We start from the raw sequence: 27,716 nt of genomic DNA, 5'->3' as shown, positions 1-27,716 counted from the left end.
CAGTGTGTTTTAATTAATGGTTTTGTCCTAAATGAGGAATTAATCTAATTTGGATTAATTAGCTTAGTGATTTCATGGCTGATAGATTTTTTGTTTGTGCACCTTTTACTGTCATATAACATCAAAACAAATGAGAGCAAGTATAATTTTTCTGGTGTTTTTTTTTTTAACTATTAGCCTATAGCTTTGAGATTTTACCTCATCTTTGACTATTATTGTTTTCGGTACAGTCTGGTATGTGGTATGTGTGTTTATGGAAAAACTATTTTCTAATAAAAATTTAAGAATAAAAAGATTAAATCCAACTACAAGCAACAGCACAGATAAATACAACAGAGTAAAGATACAAAAAATAAATTGTGATTTTCATTTTTTTTTCTTTCTAGTATTCATTTTTAGGTACAGAAATTGAATAAAGTAATCGATTATAAAGATAAAGATTATTCTTTTCTTCTACCTTTTGACATAATTTTTGTCTGAATTTGTAAATTAAAACATAATACTTCAAAGAGAGCTTAATATTTGCTCGCGATCTGAGGCACGGGTTTTTGCTCTTCGGATGAGCACACACACAAATCTTCTCACTGTGCGCGCGAGCTTGGTCCTTTGGCTCTTAAATGTTTAAACTGACAAACATTAAATGCAGTTAGTTTAAACACATATTACCGTGTGTTATTCAGGTCTCACCTGTGAGTGCGCGCTATCAGCACCCAGGTAATGATGGAATAAATGACTGTCCATATTCCAGAATACTGCATTCGCATTGAACAAGAGTGCATGGTTTGTCCAGGTTTTATTATTATTATTATTATTATTATTAATTTTTTAATTATACATTTTTTTTTTTATTATTTATAATTTTTTTTATCGCTGTTGTTGTAATGGGAAGATTTAAGTTGAACCGCGATCACAGCGCGTGCCGAACCATGAGGGGTGTCATATATAGTGTTAATACTCCCCATATATTCTATTCCCTAACACCAGGGTTAGGGAGTATAACTAGTTACATGTGATGGAATTATGTCATTTAATTACAAAATAAATGTAAGTGCAATCTGCTACAGTTACTGAGAAAAAAAGTGTTATTAAATTATAGTTACTTTGAAAATGTTAACAATGTTAACAATTACAAAGGGAGTTGCATTTGATTTTTTCCCACAAACACACACATACAGATTTTATTTATTTATTTATTAACTGCACTGACTGCTTTAAAATACAAGGCACCAATGTTTCAGGGGTTTAGTACACAGAATAAGATGCATGCTTATTCAATAACTGTTTTATTTCTTATTTGGGATTATGCATATGCTTTAGATCAACTGGCTTTTTCTTCCCAAGACATTGTTAGATGCCATTGTTTCCTGTTATAGCTGTGAAAAGATTTGATTTTAAAAAAAGTATCATAGCTATCAAACTATTCCTTGTTATGATTTTAAACCTGTATTTAACAAGAATGATCAGAATTTAATCAGAATCACATATCAAAGTAAAAAAGGTGCTAAAGTGTCATTTTGTGGTGGCTGTGGTTTAAAAGTAAATTATTATAATCTTAATTTAAGTGATGAAAGGCTTTTGAAAGTAAGCCAATAATCAGTGATGAGTTCTACTGTAAGCTTAACCCTGCCTGCTTTATTTTATTTTTTAAATGAATAAGTTGAAAATATTTTAAATTTAGAAATGTAGTCAAATGTAATCTGTTACATTAGTTTAATAAACTATTTGATATAGTTATACTACTTATTACTTTTTAAATAGGTAACCTGTAAACTGTAAGCTATTAAATTTCCAAAGTAACCTTCCCAGCACTGCCTAACAGTAACATCACAGAAAATCTTCTGCAAATCAATGGTGAAAGAATTGTCAAAGGTTCATGTATTCACTTACAGTTTCCACTCCCTTGTGTATATAGTTATTTTCACCTTATGCTGTTGGATTTATAATTAGACATTAGAAAATCACTATTAAGGCATATTTAAAAATACTTTGTCAAAGTCCAGCACTGATTTGCATTGAAGTATGAAGAGTTTAATTTTCTGTAAAATGTGAGTTGTGCTGTTCTCATTTTAATGCATTAACTGTCTATAACACTAATGATCTGATAAGACCAAATTAATGAAGGAATTAATATTAATAATAATTATGATGGTGATGATGATGATGATGATGATGATGAAAAAAAAATGTTTTATTTTCTTTTCTTTAATTAGGCGTGAAACGATTCAAAGGTTATCAGAATTAATAACTTACTGAAGTGCAAATTTTGTTTGGAAGGATAAAACAATAGTAGGATACATTTCAATCAGTTATTTTATCAGTTATTAAATCTAGAGAAGGAGAGCAAAATGACATTAATTTGAATGCATTAGTGAGAGCACGTTTAGGAGTAAATCAGTCATGCCGATGCCTGTCTGTGTAGCATCTCTCTAGTAAAGCTGTGGTTTTTGACTACATCAAAACACAAAGAAATTTTGGCTATATATTTTCAGTTTCTAAGCATTTTTATTAACAAATAACAGGGCAGCGTTGACAATATTTTTGTTTGTGTGTGTGAGTGATCAGTTATGTGTCTGTACGTGTGTGTGTGCAGTACAATCCTTGTAGGAAGAACTAGTTTAGAACGGCTGTAGTTACAGCATTAATTGTGCCAGTGATTGAACATTAATGGAGCACTCTGAGAGCAAAGGAAATCCAGAATTCTCAGACCTACAGAAAATCCCTGCTTCAGTCAAAATCGTGATCTCAATGCACTTTGATCCCATACGCTACTTTAGGGTGGCAAAGCTCAGTTTTAGGTTGGCAGCTGCCACCCCGTGCCACTCTTGTGGACACACCACTGTATATATATATATATACACACACAGTACAGACCAAAAGTTTGGACACACCTTCTCATTCAAAGAGTTTTCTTTTTTTTTTCATGACTATGAAAACTGTAGAGTCACACTGAAGGCATCAAGGGCTATTTGACCAAGAAGGAGAGTGATGGGGTGCTGCGCCAGATGACCTGGCCTCCACAGTCACCGGACCTGAACCCAATCGAGATGGTTTAGGGGTGAGCTGGACCGCAGACAGAAGGCAAAAGTGCCAACAAGTGCTATGCACCACATTAGTGGAGGGCATAAATTATTATTATTTTTTTATTATTATTTTTCTCACTGTAATCTTGGAATTAATCCAGATTAATCTAGATTAAAATGGTTAATTTGAATCAAATTTCACACTGCACAGGGTGCAAACAACCTTACGCCTGTTTCACACACATTCCGTCTGCAGTGTGTATGCGTTTCGTATTCTTTTACGCACACATGTTAACTGCTTCTGCACCACATAGGAAATGCACACAGACTGCATATGCACTGCAGACGGATGTGTGAAACAGGCATGTGTCTTGTCGAGGTTTCCATTGGGAAGCTTCTTAAAAAAAAAAAAAAGAAATTCCCAGAAGCAAACCCGGCGGCTTCAGCTGCATCCATGTTAGCACGTCACGTTATATAAGGGCTGGGCAAGTTTACGCGTTATCACGTTAATGTATTAATTGATTAACACCGACAATTGTTTTCTTTTTTTACACTTTAATGCAGTTTTTATCATTAAAATCCATTGCTTACTGATCTGAATACACATACAGACAAACCGTGGGTCACAGGAGGGGATGCTCCTGATCCAATTATTTAGGCTAAGCATCAACATTCACAAACCACTGTCCACTGTTATTGCAGAAAAGAATGTAACAAGCTCGTAATCATGACTTTATAAGTTTCCGATAGCATGTGAAAACAGCAGAGAAGCACTCACGCTCAACACAGTGAATAATTTTGTTAACTTTGTGGTTTAAGTTAACAAAATTTTATTTTAAGTTGTATGGGATTTGGTAACACACGTCCCTCTCACAATATATTGCTTTACAGATCTATTGCTTTTGCCACTCAGAAATATTCGGGCAATAATGCAGCACGTATCAGAAGATCTGCACTCTGGCGCGGTTAGCAATCACACTCACTGATCTATATGTAACTAAACCGTGCTCTTGCCTACCTCTTCCAATCAAGTCAGGGACTGATAAACAGAACAATTACACTAGTCAAACGAACCAGGCTTTGGGGGTCAAATGCGCTCCGGCACAAATAAGATTGCCTACTGAGAGCACACCCTCCCATATCCCGCATACGAGTCTCTACCCACCCATCAAGGTGCCTGTTATAATGTTATAATCGAGGCTCTGGACTCTTGTTTTTCTGTAATAAACTATAAAATATTATCTATAAAAATGATAATGTCCTGTCAGTAACAAATGGCTTTTTTAGATTTAATTTAATTACATTCATGTTATAAATTGAGATTTAGGCTACAATAAATATTTTATCTGCTACTATGTAAAAGAAACACTGCTGTAAAAAGCACCTTATTTGTTTAAAGTGTTTGCAAACCAAATGTTATTACACTTTTGTTCAAATAGCAGTAAGCCTACTTTTAAATGAAAGAAGTGCACAATACACTACTTTTGAATGAATTATTATTTTTGATCATAACAATGCGATTAATTGCAAATAATTGCAAACAATAGTGTGATTAATCGTGATTTAAAAAATAAATAAATCACTGTCCAGCACTAATATATATATATATATATATATATATATATATATATATATATATATATATATATATATATATATACACACACACACACACACACACACACTCAGCTAAAGGATTATTAGGAACACCATACTAATACTGTGTTTGACCCCTTTTCGCCTTCAGAACTGCCTTCTACGTGGCATTGATTTAACAAGGTGCTGAAAGCATTCTTTAGAAATGTTGGCCCATATTGACAGGATAGCATCTTGCAGCTGATGGAGATTTGTGAGATGCACATCCAGAGCACGAAGCTCCCGTTCCAACACATCCCAAAGATGCTCTATTGGGTTGAGATCTAGTGACTGTGGGGGCCATTTTAGTACAGTGAACTCATTGTCATGTCCAAGAAACCAATTTGAAATGATTTGAGCTTTGTGACATGGTGCATTATCCTGCTGGAAGTAGCCATCAGAGGATGGGTATATGGTGGTCATAAAGGGATGGACATGGTCAGAAACAATGCTCAGGTAGGCCGTGGCGTTTAAACGATGCCCAATTTGCCTTAAGGGGCCTAAAGTGTGCCAAGAAAAAATCCCCCACACCTGGATCCATGTGATCCATTTCTGTTTACAGGACTGCCGCATACTGAATGTTTTTCCCTTTTCACACCATTCTTTGTAAACCCTAGAAATGGTTGTGCATGAAAATCCCAGTAACTGAACAGATTGTGAAATACTCAGACCGCCACGTCTGGCACCAACAACCATGCCACGCTCAAAATTGCTTAAATCACCTTTCTTTCCTATTCTGACATTCAGTTTGGAGTTCTGGAGATTGTCTTGACCAGGACCACACTGCCATGTGATTGGTTGATTAGATAATTGCATTAATACATTAATATATATATATATATATATATATATATATATATATATATATATGTATATATATATATATATATATATATATATATATATATATATATATATTTCATAATATTACAGTTTTTAAGTGGAAGTGAAAGTGACGTGACATTCAGCCAAGTATGGTGACCCATACTCAGGATTCGTGCTCTGCATTTAACCCATCCAAAGTGCACACACACAGAGCAGTGAACACACACACACACACACACACACACACTGTGAACACACACCCGGAGCAGTGGGCGGCCATTTTTTATGCTGCGGCGCCCGGGGAGCTGTTGGGGGTTCGATGCCTTGCTCAAGGGCACCTAAGTCTCCCCCTTTAACTGCATTTTTGATCAAATAAATACAGCCTTGATGAAAAGTAAATATTTTTATTTGTAATTTTTTTGAACGGGACAGGCTGGATTAGAGGAAATTAATTCTTATGAATATTTTCTAGAACAAATGCATTATCATCAGTATCAAAGCATAGCACCAAAAAATAGAGAGGCATCATTAGTGTGGTTCACAGTCCATCCATTTAGCAAGATTTAAAGGAGAAGGTCTGGTTTCACACTTCCATCTAAATGAGCTCCTTGATGGATTGATCGTTAATTGTTCTCAGAAGGATCTGCACCATTACCTTCCCTTGAATGTCTCCACCGCCATGGATTTTCCTTTGGCAAGAACACATCTTTCTATGACTCATGCACCAAAGAGGAGGACCAATCCGTTACACGGTTGTCGATAACTAAAATATAATTTATATTTCTGAACAGGCTTCAGGTCCATTTAAGCTGGCTTGCCAAGCTTCCTGGCTTTGATAATGTGTATGAATGTGAAGTCTTTAAAACATGTTTTTAGTGTCGTTACAAGGTTAGAGAACATTGCCTATGTCTTCTTTGTAAAAAAGTTTGTCTGTTGTTCACCTGCTGTTAGCTTTTGAGAACTGCAGACAGTGTTCCGGTGAAGAGCCTGGTGTGGGGCTTTTATTTTTATTTACATCCCCTATAGTTATAAGCCTGTGGCGCTCAGTGTGGAACCTGCCAACAGACAGAATGTGAATAACCGTCTCAGTGTGAGCCAGCATGCCCGTGTATTCACTTTTTAATGCTGGTAACAGAGAGATACACAGATGCTGCTGCAGCTTCAGTTTGTGCAAACAACAAGCACAAAAAAACTGGACAGATTCCATGCTTTCCCAAGTGAAAAATGGCCGAGAGTTTTAAAAACACCCATATAGGGCCAGATTTACTAAACGGGACAAATTAGCATGAGAGCACAATTCCAAAACTGTGCGCTGGGCATGGAAATTTCTGCAGTTGATTTACTGACAACAAACAAGTGAAAGAACACAGGCACAACATCTCATTTACATATCGACCAGCACAATATACCAAGCTCAGCGTAAATTAGCGTACCGTATTTTTCGGACTATAAGTCGCACTGGACTATAAGTCACATTAATTTAGAACCAAGAACCAAGAGAAAACATTACCGTCTACAGCCGCGATAGGGCGCTCCTTGCTTTCAGTGGTAGACTACAGGAGCACTGAGCAGCATAGAGCACCCTCTAGCGGCTGTAAACGTTAATGTTTTCTCTTTGTTCATTTCTCTTGGTTCATGTCAAATTAATTTTGATAAATAGGTCGCACCTCACTATAAGTCGCAGGACCAGCCAAACTATGAAAAAAATTGCGACTTATAGTCCGGAAATTACGGTAGTGACAAAAAATCTGAGCCAATGCTCATCAGGTGCGGGTGAACTACTTACAGCACATGCACAAATTAGTTTAAATATGCAAGCAAATACTAGTAATTTCATCAAAATAAACGTTAGTAAATCGCATTGTGTAATTCATATGAATACTCTCCGATAAGTTTTGCATCTGAAAGGGAAACTCTTACAAATGCATATTCAAGGTCAGGCACAAAAATAACAGTGTCCACGACTTTTTAATGCTAATTCTTTTCAACATGTCTTTAGTAAATCCTGACAGTACTATTTTAATACCAAAATAAGGACTGCACTGGTGTTATAGAAACTGGCCCATAGTCTTTTGAATAAAGCAAAACAAAGCATAACATATCATATCATATATCATATCATATCATATCATATCAGACTGATTTTTTCAGTCATATGACACTAAAGACTGGAGTAATGGCTGCTAAAATGGCTCAGCTTGCATCACATAAGAATAAATTATATTTTAAAATGCATTTAAACAAATAAAAGTTATTTTAACTTGTACACAATATTATTGTTTTTTCTGTATTTTGATAAAATAAATGGCGTTGGTGAGCATAAGTGTCTTCTTTTAAAAACATTAAAATTCACCATACAGCCATACAGACAAACACAAAGTCACCTCTTACAAAAATATGTATTTTTGTTCTTACCCCAAATGTAAAAGTTTTTTTAATCAGATAGAATATGCATTTTTGAATTGAGGATAAAGCAAAAAATAATATTTTTATATATATATATCACTGGAGAAGTTCTCTTTCCACAAAGTACCTTAGCTCAAATCCTGAACTGTAGCGTTTTCATGAAAATAAGTAATCTTTAATAACAATTTTGAGCATTTGCCGTATGTGACAGTTGCATGTTTCAGTAATACATGTGACACTGTCTGCCTATTACTATGCAAATGGGGTGCCTTTTTCTTCCTAAGCTGTGTTTCATTAGTAGACTGATCTGACAGGTCAGACAGGGCTGTTTTAGATGCTGGCTCCTCTCCAGAATGCATTCATTCACCATGGTGGTTCTCTCTACACTGTATTTTTGTTTTCTGTCTTTTTTTCCACCTCCATGGAAGTGAAATGTTAATAAACCATGCAGCACCCTGAGAATGATTATTATATGGAGGTGTATGAATTAGGGCCGGCTTGTCAAGTTTGTCAGGGTGCTGAATTAGAGAGACCGTTGTGAGCCATAAAGTGCCACTTCATCTGTCAGTGCCGGCTTTGTCGGAGCTCAATTAGCATGCAGATTTCTGAATGCTTTATGAGCACGTTGGGACTGAAGGACCTCTCAAAACATTGATTTATGATCTGAGCTGCCGCGCCGTTGCCCACGGCATTGGAGCGGCCCATGCGGGTACTTTTGTTTTCAAATAATATTTTTACAGTTTGGCAAGATCTAGTGCAATAAGTGACAAGATTTGTATTTCACACATCATTGTTCTGAAGAGGCTTATGCAATGTCGGGAGTGTGTGTTAAGTGCCTTACAATATGTGGATTATATGTTAATGCACAGATCAAGCATTTTATGCAAAGCATAAGTAGATACAGTAGTGTTTGCCTGCCTCAGTCTCACTCTCTATATCATTCTTTCTTCTCTGTAGCTGTAAGCAGAAGCTGTATCTTGAAAACCTCCCAAACACAAGTATTATCATCCCATTCCATAACGAAGGCTGGTCCTCTCTGCTCAGAACCATCCACAGCATCACCAACCGCACACCCGACCACCTGATTGCAGAGATCATACTGGTAGACGACTACAGTGACAGAGGTAAGTGGCAGAGCTGTTTTGTTTCCCTCTCAGAACATCTGCTTGACATCAGGGCAGTTTGACAACACCGGGTGGGTGTTACAAAAAGGGGTTTTTAGTCATTTAGAGACGTAGACTGTGCTTTGTCATTTATTGGAGACAGAATGACCACTGAGTGACAATTACAATTACACCCTTAAAGGAACACTCCGCTATTTTTGAAAATAGCCTAATTTTCCATCTCCCCTAGAGTTGAAAATAGCCGAATTTTCCATCTCCCTTAGAGTTAAACAGTTGAGTTTTAAAGTTTTTGAATTCATACAGACGATCTCCGCATCTGACGGTAGCACTTTTAGCTTAGCTTAGCATCGATCATTGAATCTGATTAGACCATTAGGATCTTGCTCAAAAATGAACAAATCATTTTGATATTTTTCCGATTTAAAACTTGACTCTACTGTAGTTACATCGTGTACTAAGACTGACAGAAAAAGGAAAAGTTGTGATTTTCTAGGCTGATATTGCTAGTAACTATACTCTCATTCCAGTGTTATAATCAAGGAACTTTGCTGCTGTAACTTGGGTGTAGCAGGGGGCAATGATATTACGCATCACCTGAAAATACCCATGGAACAGCAGCAAAGTTCCTTGAATATTACGCCAAAATGACATAAGAGTTATATACTTATACATTTAGTCAAATTTAAGAAATTATGGCAGAAATATATTATTTTTTCAGTATAGAATGTAATAATCATAATCATAATCATAAATGTATTAATACATTATTTTTGAGGAATATCACACAATTTTTTTAACCATGTTTTAATTTAAACAGCATAATATATTATACATTCATGTATATATATATAATACAATATTAATTTAATATTTTATATATAAAAAATATTTTTAACATAAACGTATTTTACTGTTATTATATCCATCAATCTGTATGTGTATGTAGATAGACATACTGTACAGACCATTATTGTGTTAATTTCATATTTTTAATCTTACTGTTCATAAAAGGTAGAAAGTACTTTCATGAAAAGTAGAAAACACTTTTGGTAGTGGAATGCAGTAAGATCCATCAGGATCAGGTCTTGGCTTGGAAATACATGGATAGCATGCTGGTGAACACTATAGTGCCAAATACTCTGTTTTTTTGAACAGCATCCCAGTACCTCACATAATAAATCAGTGAGACCATCCCATCACACAATGCCTCTCTGTAGTACAAGACATCTCAGCCAATAGCATTCCATCTCACAGCTGGGCACGCATTACTCCTGTAGAGGAGTAATGGGAGAGCACAATTGTGAGTGTGTACTTCCCTTTGGCCTGCTCTGTTCCCATCACAATACTCATGTCCAGCTGAAATGAGCTGCCATTAGACTGAGAGGCATCTTGCATTGTTTGGCTTATGATGATAAACACAGATTTGTTGTCTGTGTTGGCATGTTCCTATAGTGTAATACAGTGTTGTTAATAAATGTAAGGACAGTTGGCAGGAATACTGCACATCTGCAGGGTTCAGTGTTTGTGTGTGTGCCTATATATAGGAGACCAACTCAGCTATGCTAATCTTGCCAATCTTATTGGCCATTACTTGTTGATGATGAGCTCATATGAGACACAGATTCCCTCTCAACAGATTTTTAGAGCAAGAGTAGCAATGAACTTCAAAGCATGGAAAATGTCAGGCTTCTGGCATCCTTTCGCAGTCATTTGAAAGCAGATCCTTCATTGAAAAAGCGCAAAATCTCTTGTGTATCCGTCCGTTAGTCTCAGCTTCAGACGTCAGGCCCACGGGCCGTCGGCTAAATGTCTGATGCATTTGAGATACAAAAGTGGACACACTTCAGGAGTGTCGAAGTTATCATCGGATTGGTTGAATTCTACAGGATTTCCGGGAGATGTGTGTGTCACGTTCTTTAACGTTCTGCCTAGAAACAGATATTGTGGCGCCAAACCCCCTCACGAAAGAAGAAAGCTGTCATGTTAGCAACTTTTACAATGAGTGCTTGACAGGATAAACTAAATACTTTGGAGTTTTAAAAGTATATGAAATATTCAAATATCGCTGCATAGAATCTTTACAATATGTTGGAGAGTTTTACACACTGGTCTGTTTTTGTGGCGACATTTCCACGCCCTGAATCGTGACACTGAAACAAAATGAACTGTGATTAGTTGTTTCACATGACGGTCAAATGGACTCGTGGGCGAGCATTAGCTAATGAAAGCTGCAGTGGATTCCAGACCTTCAGCCGTCAGTCTGAAGGTCTGGCTGTGCGATAATATTCGTCTGGTGCTTGTATTAGTCATTTATGTGGTTTAAAGAGTGAATTAGGGTTTGTTTGTTTTTTTGCCAGATGTGTCGCTTATTTTTTGCAACAAACATTTACTCAGATATATAACAATGAGAGGCAGTTTCATCACTAGTATACAGGGGAAAAAAATCATTCGTTTCCCAGTACTTTTCAAAGTGCATTTTCAGAAGAAATAAGCATCTGTCAGTAGTGTCACCGGTTCCTCTAGTTGCACTCTTTCTACACAAACACACAGAAGGCTGTATACAGCTGGTGGCCTTTTTGTCTGGACAGTGGCTTTTGAAAATGTCCAGTACCATCCATCACAACAGCAAAAAAAACAAAAAAACAAGTGAGATCTAATTAGCATAGAGCAGAGGACAGTCCAGAATGACTGACAAAGAGCCACACTTCTGCCACTCGTAATCACTGGCTCTAAACAAAACAAGACATGATGGAGTGGATATGAAGGGGGCGGAAGTTATTGATTCCCCCCATCTTCTTGTATTCTCTTTAGCAGCATGATATCCATTAGGGCTGGACGATACAGAAATCTCAATAATTTTTGGCCTTTTGATAATATTTTTTTTATTTTGCTACAAAAAAGAGCTGTAATTTCAACCAGTCTCTGTAGCCAAGTAGATATAGCTGTTGTAAGTACAACATAGATAACTAAAACTGACCACAAGGAACAATATTTAGTCACTGTTTAAAAATATTTCAACAACAATATCCTGTATATAACCTCTGTATTACCATTCCGAAACCCATTTGAGAGGAAATAATTCCAGGAAATAATGTTATTTTTTATGTTATTTATTTTCCATCAATAATTATAATTTATAAAATTATAATTAATTAAGTACAGTGTTTTCTTTACTCAAAAAAAATTATAAAATAATAATAAGTCACTACACTGTCAGAAGGAACACAGAGCAGAAGATAAACGAAAAAATCTTTAATCCAACACAGAACAGGAGAAAGACACATGTACTAGACTGGTAGACCCGACAAAACTGAACTGAAAGGACTAGGTCAGGGGTAACCAACCCTGCTCCTGGCGATCACGTGTCCTGCAAAGTTTAGCTCCAAACCTAATCAAACACTCCTGCCTTTAATTTTTAAGTGATCCCGAAGACCTTAATTAGTTGCTTCAGGTGTGTTTCATTAGGATTGGAGCTGAACATTGCAGGACAGTCAATTGCCAGGAGCACGGTTGGTTACCCCTGGACTAGGGTTATATAAGATGCATCCTCGCACTGTATGCAACAGGAGTAGGCATAGATGGGAGCTTGGGAGGAGGCTATGGTGGAGGATGGACCCCCAGGAGGGGGCTGGCAGACAGAGACAATGGAAGGAGGAGCCCAAGGCAGAGCCGAAAGGGACGAGGGAGCCCCATAGAGTTGATGAATTGATGGTTGACGGTGGAGGCGAAGGAGCTAGGAGCCAAGGTGGAGCCGCTGGGACTACGGGCCAAGGTGGAGTTCGTGCCTCAGAGGCGAGACAAACTCTGGAGCGAGTGAGAGGGCGGGCATTTTGGAGGATCGGCCATTGGAGGGCACATTCTAGGAGCAGGCACTGGAGGATTGGAAGCCCCCTCAGGGGTGGATGAGGAAACCAAGGACAAAAGAGTGCTGGATGGGACTAGAGATGGAGAGAGGAGAGGGGGCAGTTAAACTTCCAGTTCAGGGGGCAGAGCTCCACTCTGCACTCACCGTGGCTCTCTCCCTTATGGTCGGCACTGTAGCTGGCTCTCACACCTGGTCTGATGTGTTGGGCTCTGGCTGTCCATCATCAGGGCTTATGGCTTATGCTCCCTACCGTGGAGAGATGGTGGGCTGGGCTCTGGAGTGGCAATCAGTCCCTGGGAACAGGTGGGGAACAAAGATCCATTTCTCACCAGTGTCCACTTCATAAAAGGTGGAAAAATTCACTCAGGGACCATCCTCAGACAACGGCGTTCTGTACGCGGTGTTCAAACTGGCATCGTAGAATGTCCGGGTAGTTGGTGAGGCGTGTCATGATCCAGACCATTCTGGTGTGTACCCAGAGGAAATTCTCCCCCTGCTCCAGCAGGAGGAGGTATTCCAAGCAAAGGAGGGGATCCATACAATACAACAAAAAGAAAAAGGACTGAGGAAAAAACACGGAAAACAAACGGAGAGTAGACCAAAATTTACACTGTTCCTGTCAGGTCTTCTGTCACACTACGCTGCCAGAAGGAACACGGAGCCAAGGATAATCAGAAAAGTCTTTATTAATCCAACACAGGGGTAAATCCAAACATGGAGAACAGGAGAAAGACAGATGTAATAGACTGGTAGACCCGACAAAACTGAACTGAAAGGACTAAGGTTATAAAGGCAGGATAATGAGGGAATTAAGGAGACACACCTGGGAACTAATCAGCAATCAAGAAGACAGAAACTGGGTCACATGGAAAAAAACCCCACAAAGACAAGTCCAATGTTCTGACAGCTATCCGCGCACGTTGCATTTTATTATTGCATTCAGAAATAATGTAGACTTAAATGCTAAATGTTTACAAACATTATAAACACAATTATTAGTATATCTTCCCAACAAATACTCTAAAGTTAAATGTGTTTATGTGTTTAGTCATTCAAACAGGGGTAGGTTATATCATACAAAACTGTCAAGCTTTTGCAAAATACAGAAAACTACTTTCTGCAGTCTCATTTTCCTTTCCAAGAACTTTGAAACATGTCACAATGAAACGTAACTCAGCACATTTTTTACTTTCATTTTGTTATTTTGCCAATGTATTAAGTGTAATATATTTTGTGTATATATTCCTTTTTATGTAAACCTGTAGTTTTATTCTGTTTTCACTGTTCACAGAAGTGCTGCATGTGCGTCTGATCTGTTGAATCCATCTTACACTATCCTCAGATAAACTCTGACATTGGTGCATTGCCATTATAGTGACTTATCTATGATAAGTTCACAACTGAGTGTGTTTATTTAACTTGTTGGATGCATCAGCCTCACATTTGCAATTTTGCATAGATCACACCACTGGAATTCATGATTGGTTGACGACAAATTTCAAGTATTAAATGGAACAATAAAATAATGTTATTATCCGGTTAATAGCGATTTAAAATTTTTGATTGGTTTGTAACTATAAAATTTGATTTTGTTTCTGTTTCTGGTACTGTTCCAGTCGTTTTCGTTCCTTGAACTGGTTTAGAACCCTTTTTGAGTGCTACCAAATCATTTAATCAGAGTTTTGAAAAATAAATATACTAAAGAACATTTTAAATGCAGTTATTTCATGCTAAGTATCCTACAAATAAATTTATGTACTAAATAAAAATACCCTGCACTTGTACTTTCAGTGTACTTAACCTGGTATACCCAAAGTCTGCTAAACTAAAACAACTAATTTTGTGCTTAATGCACTTGAATTGTTTGGAAGTAGTGCTGAAGTCCAACAAAATATATATTAAAGTACATTTGATTCCGATAAAATGGAGCTATTGCAAATATACATTGGATATCATGCGTTTAAAGCAATTTAAAATGATAATGCAGTCCTCAGTGACATTAAAACACATTTTTGCTTTAAGTGAGAGATACATTTTATAACATTCGCCTTTAAACTCATGCCATTGACTCTATAGTGAAACTAGTGACAAAATAAAAAGTACATTAAAATCATTGCAATATTAAAATAAAAAATGGCAAATAAATAAATGGCAAATAGATTTCTTCAGGCAGACATTTTGAATTTTTAGTATTAGTATATCACCCAGCCCTAACATTCACAGAGTTAATAAAAAAAAAAAAAAAAAAAAAAACCGAATCTATGCACAGACCCTCATGAAAAGACCACTGAAGCACTGCTCCCTTGTACTGTGTGATTAACTTTTATGAATATGTAGAGCGTTTGTGTTGCTTTGACTCTGCTTGTGTAAAGTATTTTTAGAGCACTACTAAAGTGGAAGCTCTGCTGGTGTCTCTCTCTGCCTGGCTCTTCTGGAAGATAAGCATTTGCAATACACCTCACTCTGTGCAAAAGAGGCCTTGCTGGGCTTTCATTAATAGTGGATACAAATTAGTTCATGCTATGCGTTTAATTGATTGAGAAATGTCCTGGTCATGAAAGCTCACAGTGGCATTCAGTAGCGTGAAGGTGCTTCATCATTGCACACGTTTGTTGTTCTTGGCCCATATGACATGTTAAGCCTTCCAGAATGTTACTTTTTACATGTGTGTTTAACTAAGCTATAGAGTAAGCTGTGTGATGATAAAAAATCAAATTTCCTTTAATAGATGGTATTCAATTAGAACATGCAATTAAAGCTATTTTCTAATGATCCAATATTAACTGGCTTGCATGAAAGATGACATTTTTGTGAATGTAGATTCAACACATGCAAGTCAGCATTCATTTTCTGTTAAGGCTTATTAAACTGCCGCTATCATTGCATGAGCATGTGCATTCATTCAGTAAATCAGTATGACCATTATGTTGATAAATGCTAAGTCCTATGCTCACCATTGTTTCTGTTTGAATGGGTTGAAAGATAACCAGTGCACTAAAAGGAATATTCTGTTTAAATAGAGAAATAAAAAGAAAAAAGAAAACAAAGCTCAGTCGGCATGCAAATTATTTCTCCGATGGCAAAGCAGAATTTTCAGCAGCTGTAACTCCAGTCTTCAGTGTCACTGATTTGCTGCTCAAGAAGCATTTCTGAATAATATCATTGCTGAAAACCGTTGTGCTGCAGTTTATGTGTAATTTATTTATTTATTTTGTGAAAACTGTGTTTTTTTTAAACAGGTTATTTTGCTAAATAAAAGTTCAAAAGACCAGCATTTGTTTTATATAGATGTGAATGTGAATAAAATGTATATGTCCATGATAGGGCATAATCACAATTATTTTGGTCAGTATTGTAATCACGATTATTTAACACGATTATGAGAGAGCCATATGACCAAAACATTATACATTATATTTATTTAAAATATAGTGATACATATCAAATATCTGTTTCCTGTAAATAAGTTTGCTATGACATCTACATTGCAAAGGCCAGCGGAATTTCAAACAAACAAAAAAAAAAAAGTCCTCAAAATTACTGAAAATAATTGAACTGTAATAAAAACAAAGACAGATACAACAGAATAAACAGATACAAATTAAACAAACTGTGCTTTAGTGTTTTTTTTTTTTATGCAAGTATCAAGCAGTATGATTATTTCAGACTTTACATGTCCGAGTTGTGTTCTACCTCTATTCTTAGGCTATACTGTATCTCTTCCTGAGGAGCACCACAAGTTCTCTTTAACGCTTTTAAAAACATTAATAAATGTTCATCGATAAATCAAGCAGTGGGAAATTGGGCTTTTATGCATGAACGAAATCGCAGCACTGCAAAAGGGGTCATAATGAGGGAAACATTGATTGTTTTATCTTGATTATTGTATTTTCATAATCGTTTGATGCCAAAAAAATTTCGATTAATTGAACAGCCCTACTCCATGATGAATATAAACTTTCATTTATTTCAGCTACAAAAAGTATTACTGAACCCAATGTTTTTTTATTGTATATCTGCTTTTAAAGGTATATTTTGTAAGATATTTGTAGTAAAATATAAAAAAAACAGCTCCCATAAACGTAAGTGTACGGGCCAACCAAACGACCCAAGAAGAGTTTGGGAAAAGAGGAGAGAAAGAGCGAGGATCAATATCGGTGTTGCATTTCCTAGATCAACTAGAAAGAAATGCCGCTCTCTCTTGTGTTTTATTCAACAGGTGAGTTGTTTTGATTCGTATCTTTACAGAAAACATATGATATTATAACAATCAACAAGATTAGTATCGGATTAATATAATCTAACTAAACAGTAATCAATTAAATCCATGATTTATCTTTCCGTCTGATTTATGGCCATCAGCAGTTGGGTAGAAGACAACAAATCCCATCATTCCACGCTCCTTCTTAACGTCATCAAACCACAGGATTGTTATTGTTTTGGTATTGCACCCTCTACAGGTCCTACAACCTGTACCTTTAAGTCCGAAGGCATTTTAGTGCCACATAAAAAAAAATAAATAAAATAAAAATGTGATTGAGAATGTAATTATATTATTTAAAAAAAAATCTCAATGTGATTGAGAATGTAATTATATTATTTATTCTGTTTTATATGTCAACCTCGTCACGTCTTGTTCCACCCTGTTATCTTGATATTTTTTAAAAAATATTGTCAATAACAATTCAATTATATCTATATAATCCAGTCTGTTCGATTGCTAGTTATTGCGGCAATAACAAAAATAAAAAATAATAAAAATATCTGCACCCAAATGTCACAGTTTTCTCCAAATTAAAAAAAATACATGTTTCTTTAAAAACACATGGTTTACATACAGTCTTTTTATGTATTTATAATTGGAAAGCAAACAAATAACCCTGTTTAGGAAAGGGTCATCATACCTTTCAGAAAGTGTCATTTGCTTCTTAATATTGCAATGGAAATGAAAAATGTATATGTCCATGACAGGGTGGAAATATCTTATGGTTTGTGCTTCGAATAATGGCCCATAATTATCTAAAAAAATGTGTGGGAGCTGAACTAATATGTTTCTATAGTACTAAGTGTCTACTATTTATGACATGACTAGGGCTGCACGTTTTCAAGTTTTTCATTAACCGTTAACCGAGGCCCTTAGCGGTTAATACTCGGTTAACCATAGTGTGCGCCAGGGTTTCCGTTGTCCGGTAATTTCCGGACATTGGCCGAAAAAAAAAAAAGAAATGTCCGACAAAATTTAATCTCTCTGGTCAAATTGTCCTATTAAAACTGCCTAATAATCTCGCCCACTAACACAATCTGAAATGTATAAAGCAAATATACACCGACCTTTGGCTATCTTATAAAGGAACAGGCTCTAGTAATAGTTATGTAACTTTCCGTGTTTAGGCGATGGTAACAAGCAGGCTCCGCGGCCGCCTCGCTAAGGCTATAGCACTATTCGGACGGGACTTGTTTTCTAAACTACGTTTGAGTTTCGATTCTTACCACCTGACGTCTGTGATTTTCATGTACCAATTCGGACGGGACTAGTATCTTCGTGTTTATTACAGAGGTGGGAGGGTCTGATTTGTGCATCTGGGCGTCACAGAGATCACGCGCTGTGTATGCGTGCATTGCATTCATTCAAAATGATTGCCATTAGTATTATTACACAATAAATACTAAATGGCTAGTATAGCAAACCTTGTTAATGTGTGGTTCTTTTTAGTTTAACTTGTTTTCCTTTTTTTTTTTTTTTTATGTAACTGAGTACATAAATGAACGTGAGTAATCTTACCTGATGCTGATATTACAATAGCCGGTATTAACTGTTTACGCGATCTTGCTTTTGATTTTATTATTTGTATTTTTTATTATTATTATTTATTTGCCGCTAAGCAAATCTATCAAACATCCGCGCGGTAAGAGCATCTACGGTTATTCACGTTGGCCAAAACACACAAGGAATAAAATATCACCGGCAATCACAGACATTCGCATTCAGACGGGATTAGCTTTCTCAGAGGATCACTGAGTTTGCTGAAAAACGGTAGGTAATTTGCTCTGGAATTATCACAGAGGTTGTGTGAGAAAAACACAGACGTGGCAGATTCGGACGGGATTAAAATCACTAAGTACGTCTGTGAAACGCAGATTTCTCTAACGACCCCCTGTAAAACTAGTCCCGTCCGAATAGGGCTTATGACTATGTTTGACAGGTACAATATTTGAAAATCGATAAAAAAATTTTTTTAATTACATTTATATCTGAATTTATGTCAACCTATAGACTTTCAAATATTTAAAATGTCATGAATTAATATGTATTTCTGTACAAAATGACAAACATATTTTCCTATTATATTTTGCCTGGAAACGCTTCCAACAAGGCGTCGGTTCTATTTCTAGCATGCACGCGTCGAGCCGCGCCTGAGCCGCGCGTCTCACGCAGGCAGTCGACAAGCTCTAACCTGTTAACATAACATGGGAGCCGAATTAAAAACAGACACGCCACGCAGCTGAGATGCTTTCGCCCATCGCCACGCATCCAGTGTGTCCTGACCGGCCTAATGATGCCCGGGTGTTGGCTGTTGAGATTACAACAACGAGGTTGTACTTGAAGTATATCTAAGTATATCTAATGCACTTGCATTTTGCCCCGTCACTGTCAATTTTAAAGTGCTCCAACGCTGTACTTTTTTTTGCCCGCTTCATATTAGAAAAATGACTTCTTCTTGTGGACATTACAAATGTCTGGGAGCGCTCTGGCGGTCTCTGGTGGTGCAAAAATGTTTTACAACTAAATTCAATGCACGCCATTGACGTCACTTAACCGAGCAAAATGTTTCACTCGGTTACGCAATTTTTAACGGTTAATCGGTTAATCGGTTAACCATGGACACCCCTAGACATGACATAAAGCGAATGGGAAATTAAGATGTGTGAGTATTGTAAGGGTTGAAAGGAACTCTATGGATATAGTGAGGCATTGATTCAATGCTTTCTTTCTTTCTTTTTCAATTTTTCCTTTGAGGTCAACAGTGTTACCAAAACAAATTTACAATCCACCTTCTGTGAGCATAGTGTTGGAAGTGCGAAAAATCACATGCGACTAAGAAAACTCAACATCAACTTCAAAAGCCTCTAATTTGTGTTTTTACCTGCTGGAAGCTGCATTAGTGGTAATTACTGACCAGCCTCCATGTGCCCTTTCAAGAGTGCTACAGATGACACAATTAGTATTGCGTGAAGATTGCCTAGCTGCTCTTGGACACAAGTACATGCACACACACACACACATAAACACGTAGCCTACAGACACAGAGACAAAAACAGACCTGCAGTTCTGCTGGCACACCTTGACAGTGAATGATTACTATGCTCTGTGTTTTGCGAATGATGACGAACAAGTCTTGCAAGCCAAATGCGTTCCCCTCCAAGATAACGTCCTTGAGCTTCTTCACAAAGTGATGTGAAGAAACGAATGATAAAAACTTTGCAGTAACAAGCTGTTCAGATAGCACCCATTTCTGACATGCGATTTGAGGAGCAGACAGTGGGATACTGGGCACTTTGCTAGCCAAGCCTCTTAAAGTCTTCTGCTTAGACAGCGTAATTATTACAATCACCTCACCTCTTATTTGAGAGCAGACACCTGCATGCCGCGAACCACTTCATGAAGCAACTTGGGATTTTACTTAAAGAGAGAGAGTGCTATTATCTCTGATCTGTCAATGCTTTAGTGAGTACACCCAGCATGCATTGTTCCAAAAACAGCACAAAGTGCAGGTGAATTTTTAAAAATATGCAGGCGATTTAGGTGTGCATTCACCTATCATGTTATTTGCTTTGAAAAAACAATAATAAAGTGTCAAGGTCTGTTCCTTTTCACATACTTTACTTGTACCATTTTTATTGAATAAGGAGTCTGAGTAATGTGTTCACACTGAAAAATTCGATAAGAACAATGCAATGCAATATGCAATGTATCCAGATAAAGCACTTGTTCAGCTGACAGTGATGGCACTTTAGGCACTCATAAACATCATGTAACAATACAGGAGGGGTTCCCTAGCCATGATGGTGGCTTGACCAAAAATCATCAAGATGGCAGATGTGGTGACTGCTAAAAATTCTCATTTGATTTTAAGGCTGGTCTTCTGGGTGTTGGTGGTGGTCCACTGATTAATGCGAAGACAGGTCAGGTGACCATGAGGAGAGAGATAAGACCAAGAGATAAGACCTGTCCGGATGCCCTTGGACATTTAGCTGCCTTGGTGAGGCTTATGTGGAGGGCAAAATGGCAGAATTTCTCTGGAGTCACTGTAGATGTGAATGATTGCAGTAAAAAGAGACAGAAATGTGCTATTTGCCATCGTTTGAAGCAAGAATCAATACTCTTGTTGACCACCTCATGGAGACTATTGTCACCCATTATCAGGCCACTGTGGTAATTGACAATAAATAAATAAATACCTCTGCAACTTTAGTCTGTGAAGAAGTCAGCACCTTACAAATCTAAGTTGAATGATTTCACATTATTTTTAAGTAATGTACAATATGTAAGAGCCAATTCATTAGGTATACAACATATTTTAAACTTAATATTGTAACATTAAATATTGTCTTTGAAAAACTCTTATGCTCACGAAGGTTGCATTTTTTTTTTAATGAAAAATACAGTTAAAACTGTAATATTGTGAATATCATTCACTTTAAAATAACTTTTATATTTGAATGCTTTTTTTTAAGTATATATTTGTGGAAACTGTGATAGATTTATTTTCAGGATTCTTTGATGAATGGAAAGTTCAGAAAAAACAGCAATTAATTGAAATAGAAATCTTTTGTAACTATTAATGTCTTTATATTCATTTAATGCATCCTTGCTCAAAATAAGTATTTATTTCTTTCTTTGTTTCTTTAAAAAAATGAACCAGTGTCATACTGAAAGTCAATACATGTTTCTATGTAGTAAAAATTGCATTAGTGTTTCATTTTAAAATTATATTGATAATGATATATGACTCTTCAAAATTTCATAAACTGTGTGGCTGAGTGTATAGTGTTAATGCATTGTATATAGTGTGTGATTTAGTGCACTACATATGTAATTTGTTTCTCCAGTAGGGACCACTTAATTCACTTTTTAATTGCCAGTGTTAGCTATTAGCTAAAAGCCATTACAACTAGCAAGTGGTGGGGTAAATCACCCCAAAATACAGGGATTATCTAAGCAATAAATGAATCAAGGTAAAGAGAAAATCCATTGTCTAATAGCTTTTGCTGCACAGGAGGCAACTAATGTACCCTAAGCTGGTTGGGCTCAAGATCAGCCTTGGAGATCAATGTTCTTAAGCCCAATCAAAGCAATTCCATCACATTATTTGGCTAGACTAATTGCTCAGACTAAAAAAGTGCAAAGTTTAGGCCTAATGAGATTGACCTGTAGAATAAATGTGTTCCCTTGTTTTAAAGATTATGCTGACTTCTCTTATCCAGGGGTGAGTGTTAAACGAACACTTCCTCTGCATCCTCTTCTAATCGCCACTGCCATAAAATCATTGCTTGTGCATATTTCACAAGAAAACCGCTGTTTCCCCAGTGTCTCTGATTTAAAGGCACAGATCTCTGGATCAGCAAGTGTGTTTCACACATTATCACAGTTTGTCACATACTGTGCAAATCTTTGCTACCCATTAGCGAAAGTCCAGCCTCCAGTCTTGTCAGTGGGTGATCAGTGCACTGGTCCTCTGGGTGTTGGTGGTCTGCTGACTGAGTTTCGGCCTTCCTAGATGAGCCAGGAAAATAACAGATAAGATCTGCCTAGATGTCCTTGGACATTTTGCTGCCTTGGTGATACTTCTCTTGGGATAAGCTGTAGATGCGATTGATCGGAGCGGGCAAAAGAGACAGTGATGTACTCTTTGTCACTGCTACTCTCCCACGGCGTGAAAGTTTAAAGCAAGAATCAATCCTCTCGCTGGCGGCCTCACAGTGGCTGTCGATAGTCATAAGTGGCTGACCTTCCCATCAAAGTTTGTGCCCCTAATCAGGCTCACGGACTCTGGCAGATATTGCTTGGAAAGCTGCATCTATCAGTCCTGTGCCAACACAGCCAGTGCAGAGAGAGGGATTGTCATGGTGACAGGGCTTCAAGGGTTTTCCACAAGAGCTGAAGTGCTAATAAAGCTAATAACACCACCGTCAGTGGCAGATGTTCAACAGGAGTTAACATTTAAATGCAAAAACGTTCTTTTTGAGCTCCGCTATGTGCTAAAAATACACATAGTTAAAAGTCGTAGTCATTCGTATCAACATTCCCCACTTTGCACAATGCAGCGGTTATTTAAAGTAGCAGATTGTATTGTTTCATATCTTGCCCAACAGATATTATGCTCTTCATTTACAATGCTCTGCACTCAGTTGTGCATAAGGACAGTAATTGGTCTTGTAGCTACTTCAGAGGCTTTTCTACTTAAAAGTATGATGCTCAGAACTGGTCCCTGCTGAGAAAATGGTTATCTCTCAATCCCACTTCACCACTAAGGGTCTGTCTTCCTTTTCCTCAGGCTCTGCACCATTGATGAGCTCTGTCAGCCTCTGTCTTTAGATATGGTATGTACTACATGGAGCGAACATCATCTTTGACGCCATGAGCTACATTTCAAGCTACACTGTAAAAAGTAAAAACAATAAAATAAATAAAAATACAGCAGTTGTGAAAGAAATTAAATTTGAGTGAGTCATCAGATCATTGCAAACTGATTTGTTCCTACTCACAAATTTCACCATTCAGAAATCAAACAAATAAGCATTCGTAATTTTTTGGTATCAGAGCAAAAACAAACACAGTAGCTGACAATATTGTATCTAAAATGTACTTTTCATAGTGTTCTCACTATTAACTAGTCGATTATTTGCATGCCTATTAATAGCATATTGGCTGTTTATTATTAAAGGGTTAGTTCGTCCAATTTACTAAATTATGTCATTAATAACTTATCCTCATGTTGTTCCAAACCCGTAAGACTTATTTGTGGAACACAGTTTAAGATATTTTAGATTTAGTCTGAGAGCCCTCAGTCCCTCCATTGAAGCTGTGTGTACAGTATACTGTCCATGTCCAGAAAGGTATGAAAAACATCATCAAAGTAGTCCATGTGACATCAGAGGGTCAGTTAGAATTTTTTGAAGCATCAAAAATACATTTTGGTCCAAAAATAGCAAAAACTATGACTGTATTCCGCATCGTCTTCTCTTCCGTGTCTGTTGTAAGACAGTTCAAAACAAAGCAGTTTGTGATATCCGGTTCGCGAACGAATCATTCGATGTAACCGTTTCTTTTTGAACCAGTTCACCAAATCAAACTGAATTGTTTTAAACGGCTGTGAAGAGAGAACTGAAGATGAACACCGAGCCGAGCCAGATAATGACTCATTCAAGAGTCAAGAACTGTTCCTGTCAGACGTGTCCGATTCGAGAACCGATGAGCTGATGATACTGCGCATGTGTGATTCAGCGTGAAGCAAACCGACACTCAGAGCGTCTGAACCGAACTGATTCTTTTGGTGATTGATTCTGAACTGATTCTGTGCTAATTTTATGAGCCCAGGTAAACCGAAGGCTTGCAGTCATCGCCAATGACGCCATTACATCGAGTGCAAAAGAACTGGTGAACCGTTTTCTTCAACCGGTTTATTGAATCGAACTGTCCAAAAAAATTACTGGTAATCCGAAAACCGATGCAACCATTTCTTGACTCGTGAACGAGTCATTATCGGAGGGACAGAAGTCTCTCGGACTTAATCTAAAATATCTTAAACTGTGTTCTGAAGATAAATGGAGGTCTTATGGGTTTGGAACAACATGAGGGTGAGTTATTAATGACATAATTTTCATTTTTGGGTGAACTAACGCTTTAATATAAAGCACATATTCTGCATGACAATGTTTTACATCCCTAATCCTACCCAATAACTAAATTTAACAACTACCTTGCTGACTATTACTAATCAATAATTAGGAGTTTATTGAAGCAAAAGTTGTAGTTTGTTAATAGTGAGAATTGGACCTTAAAATGAAGTGTGACCATATCTTATTGTGACATGCTCCCATAAATATTACAGTATTGGTAATATTACACTCCCAAACCAGCATATACTCTGGTTAGACTTCATTGGTCACTGACTTTAGTGCCCTGATGAAATTTGATTTGGATAAAATGTAACCCAAGTTATTTAAGGGCTGAATCAGTATAGGTCATGGCAGAATTGGTCGCAACACAGTATGAGTAGGCAATAGCCATAATGTGTTCTTCAAATGACTAACTTCAAATATATCAGCTTTATTTTTGGGTAAGCCCACACATTGCTCATTTTTAACTTTTAAACCTTCATTAAACACATATTTGTGGGTTGCACTACATAAAAAATATATAACCATAACGTGTCTTTTCCCACCAAAATCAGCCTTGCTCTTTGACAGGAAAAGCCTCTTTATAATGAGATACATCTATACCCCACTCTGTTCAATCAGTCTTCTCAGGTAGTCCATTTCCTTGGCTGTGGGAGGTTGTGAAATATTCAGGAGCTTGCATCAGTACTTCTATTATTGAAATCAGCAGCTACTCTTTTTAAAAGGTGTAGCCATTAATCAGTCATTACTGGAACATTGGCTTTATTATTGGCTTCATTACCAAAGCTCTACCTCTGGCAACCACCATTCTGTGTGCATGAGTGGAATCTAATGCACCAACTAGTGCCATTTTTCCATCATTATGTGAGAGCTAGAGGTCTATTGTTGGAGATTACTGGTAATGTTTTCAGCCTTCAATCTTACAGCCTTCTATTGTATACAGCCTTTCAGGATTAATTAATTGTGTCACCATGCTTGTGTCTGAAAGGCATGTGAATGAAAGGCTTAAGACTTCAGGTGAACCAAATGAAAGTTTTGCACGGCATTTCTAGTATATAAGCATTCATAAAGCTTCAGTTATATCTCAAGGCGACTCTTCAATATTAATGACAAGCACTGAAGTGATAAGAAAATTCATAGAGATCTAACAGACTGATAACCAATCCTTGACTGTCCCAGCATGATGACTTTTTATCAACCAGATGAAGAGAGACCTCCTAACAAGATTCATTGCTTTTCTTTTGCAGAATTAGGAAGGGTTATCTGCAAGAGCAGTCAACTGTAGGGAGACCTTTGCAATTATCACATTGCTGTTGGATATCGATTTCGCCTCCATCTTAAAGAAGGGGTATCAAAAGAATATCCAACACCCAAAAAGAAAAAAATTATTCTCATAATCATTCGTCGCATTGCCTTGCTCGGCTGAAAAATGGGTGGAAATCATTCTCCATTTAGGGCAATTGTGCTGCTGCTCAATACAAAGGCATTATTGTCCTCAAGAAATAGAGTAACATCTCTGTAGAGGAGCGGCCGCCATCACGTGGGAGTGTATAAGCAGCTGTGATGGATGTTGTTCAAATGTAATGACTGAACTTGCAGTCAGCACAGTAGAGGAGGAGAAGGCAGAGACCATTGTGTGTGGTGCTTATTGGCTTCTGTTTTCACTTGGCATAGTCAACTGAAATCGAGATGGGAAATAAACTGCCTTGCACACGCCGAGCCCTGAAAGAAACTCGCAAATTGAATATCACTATGAAAAAAAACAAGATTCCCTTGACTTGGCCGAATGCAGCTGTGGCCAGCACAGTTATTTATTTGCCTGTAAATTAATGTGCCACAATGCCACCGGCACAATTTTGGTGGTGGATTTGAAAAACGGCAGCTATAATCATTCCTATTTGAGCACAATCAGCCTCATGTCTCCAAGCTGATTAGGAGTTGTCCTGAATGGCTCTGATTGTGTAATGATCAGCTAATTACAAAGAGCACAGTCCCATGCTGTGGTGAATTCCGGCCTAGCTGCTAATGCCAGTCTGGCAGAGTGAATAATGCAACATCCCATAAGAGTCTCGCTCACAAAAGTGCAGTAGTAATGGCCTTTGAGCACATAGAAATTAATGTTTGAATTTTTCTTTTTTTTTCATGTGTTCTTTTCAGTGGGTGAAATGTTCGCCTTGAATATCTCTTTGTAAATATTGCACCATATATTGCATCATATATCACCATCAATATCACCAATGTGTATTTACACACAGTTGGTAAGCGATCTGTGCAGCTGTGATGCATATTGCCAATGAATAATAGAAAACAGCAAAGCAGAGTGCCATGGCTGTAGCTCCAATCGTATTTATTATACCCTACCATGAGCTACTGCAATTAACAAGAGTGAAAGTGCAATCATCTCCTTAATTAGCATATGAGGAGAACTTTGAAGAGGTATTTATTTTATGTAATATATCTCATTGTAGAAAAATACTGGCAAACCACCATTGCAAATATACCGTAAAGTTCTAAAGCATGTTGGGAAGATACAATGAGATCCAAAAATCATAGGCTTTAAAAGTTTATATAAACCTGGAAATAAAAAGCAAAGAACAAAACTGTGAACAAATAAAAAAATGAGAGAAGTATTATGATATTAACATGAAGTTATATATTTACAATTCTTTGCTATTTCTAGGTCACTTATTAATAAGCCAATTTATGGTGTTGACTTTGCTAACCACTTTTTAACTCCAGTGCTGCTGTGAACTGCTATTAAGTTCTAAAATATATATTTTTTAAATTCCAATTCAGTAATTATTTTTAACACTATGAATGCCTTTATTGACACTTTTGGCCAATTTAGAGCATCCTTTAGTTAGAGCATCCAAGTTAATTCATATTAATATTATAAAGAATCTTTGTTTATTATAATATAGAATATAAATCTAATCTAAT

General features: G+C 37.0%; 1 protein-coding gene across 1 annotated transcript in view; it reads left to right on the top strand.

Moving 5' to 3' along the window:
• The window catches only part of galntl6 (polypeptide N-acetylgalactosaminyltransferase like 6), a 192,109-nt gene that overhangs the window by 56,271 nt on the left and 108,122 nt on the right, over nt 1–27,716 (top strand). The window contains exon 5 of the mRNA XM_026260582.1: nt 8,844–9,010. Within this exon, the coding sequence (XP_026116367.1) occupies nt 8,844–9,010 (167 nt within the window). The remainder of the gene's footprint in view (nt 1–8,843; nt 9,011–27,716) is intronic.

The sequence above is a fragment of the Carassius auratus genome, unplaced genomic scaffold (genome assembly GCF_003368295.1).
Source record: "Carassius auratus strain Wakin unplaced genomic scaffold, ASM336829v1 scaf_tig00215565, whole genome shotgun sequence".
Classification (NCBI taxonomy): Eukaryota; Metazoa; Chordata; class Actinopteri; order Cypriniformes; family Cyprinidae; genus Carassius; species Carassius auratus.
This window is presented reverse-complemented; position numbering and strand designations above follow the sequence as displayed.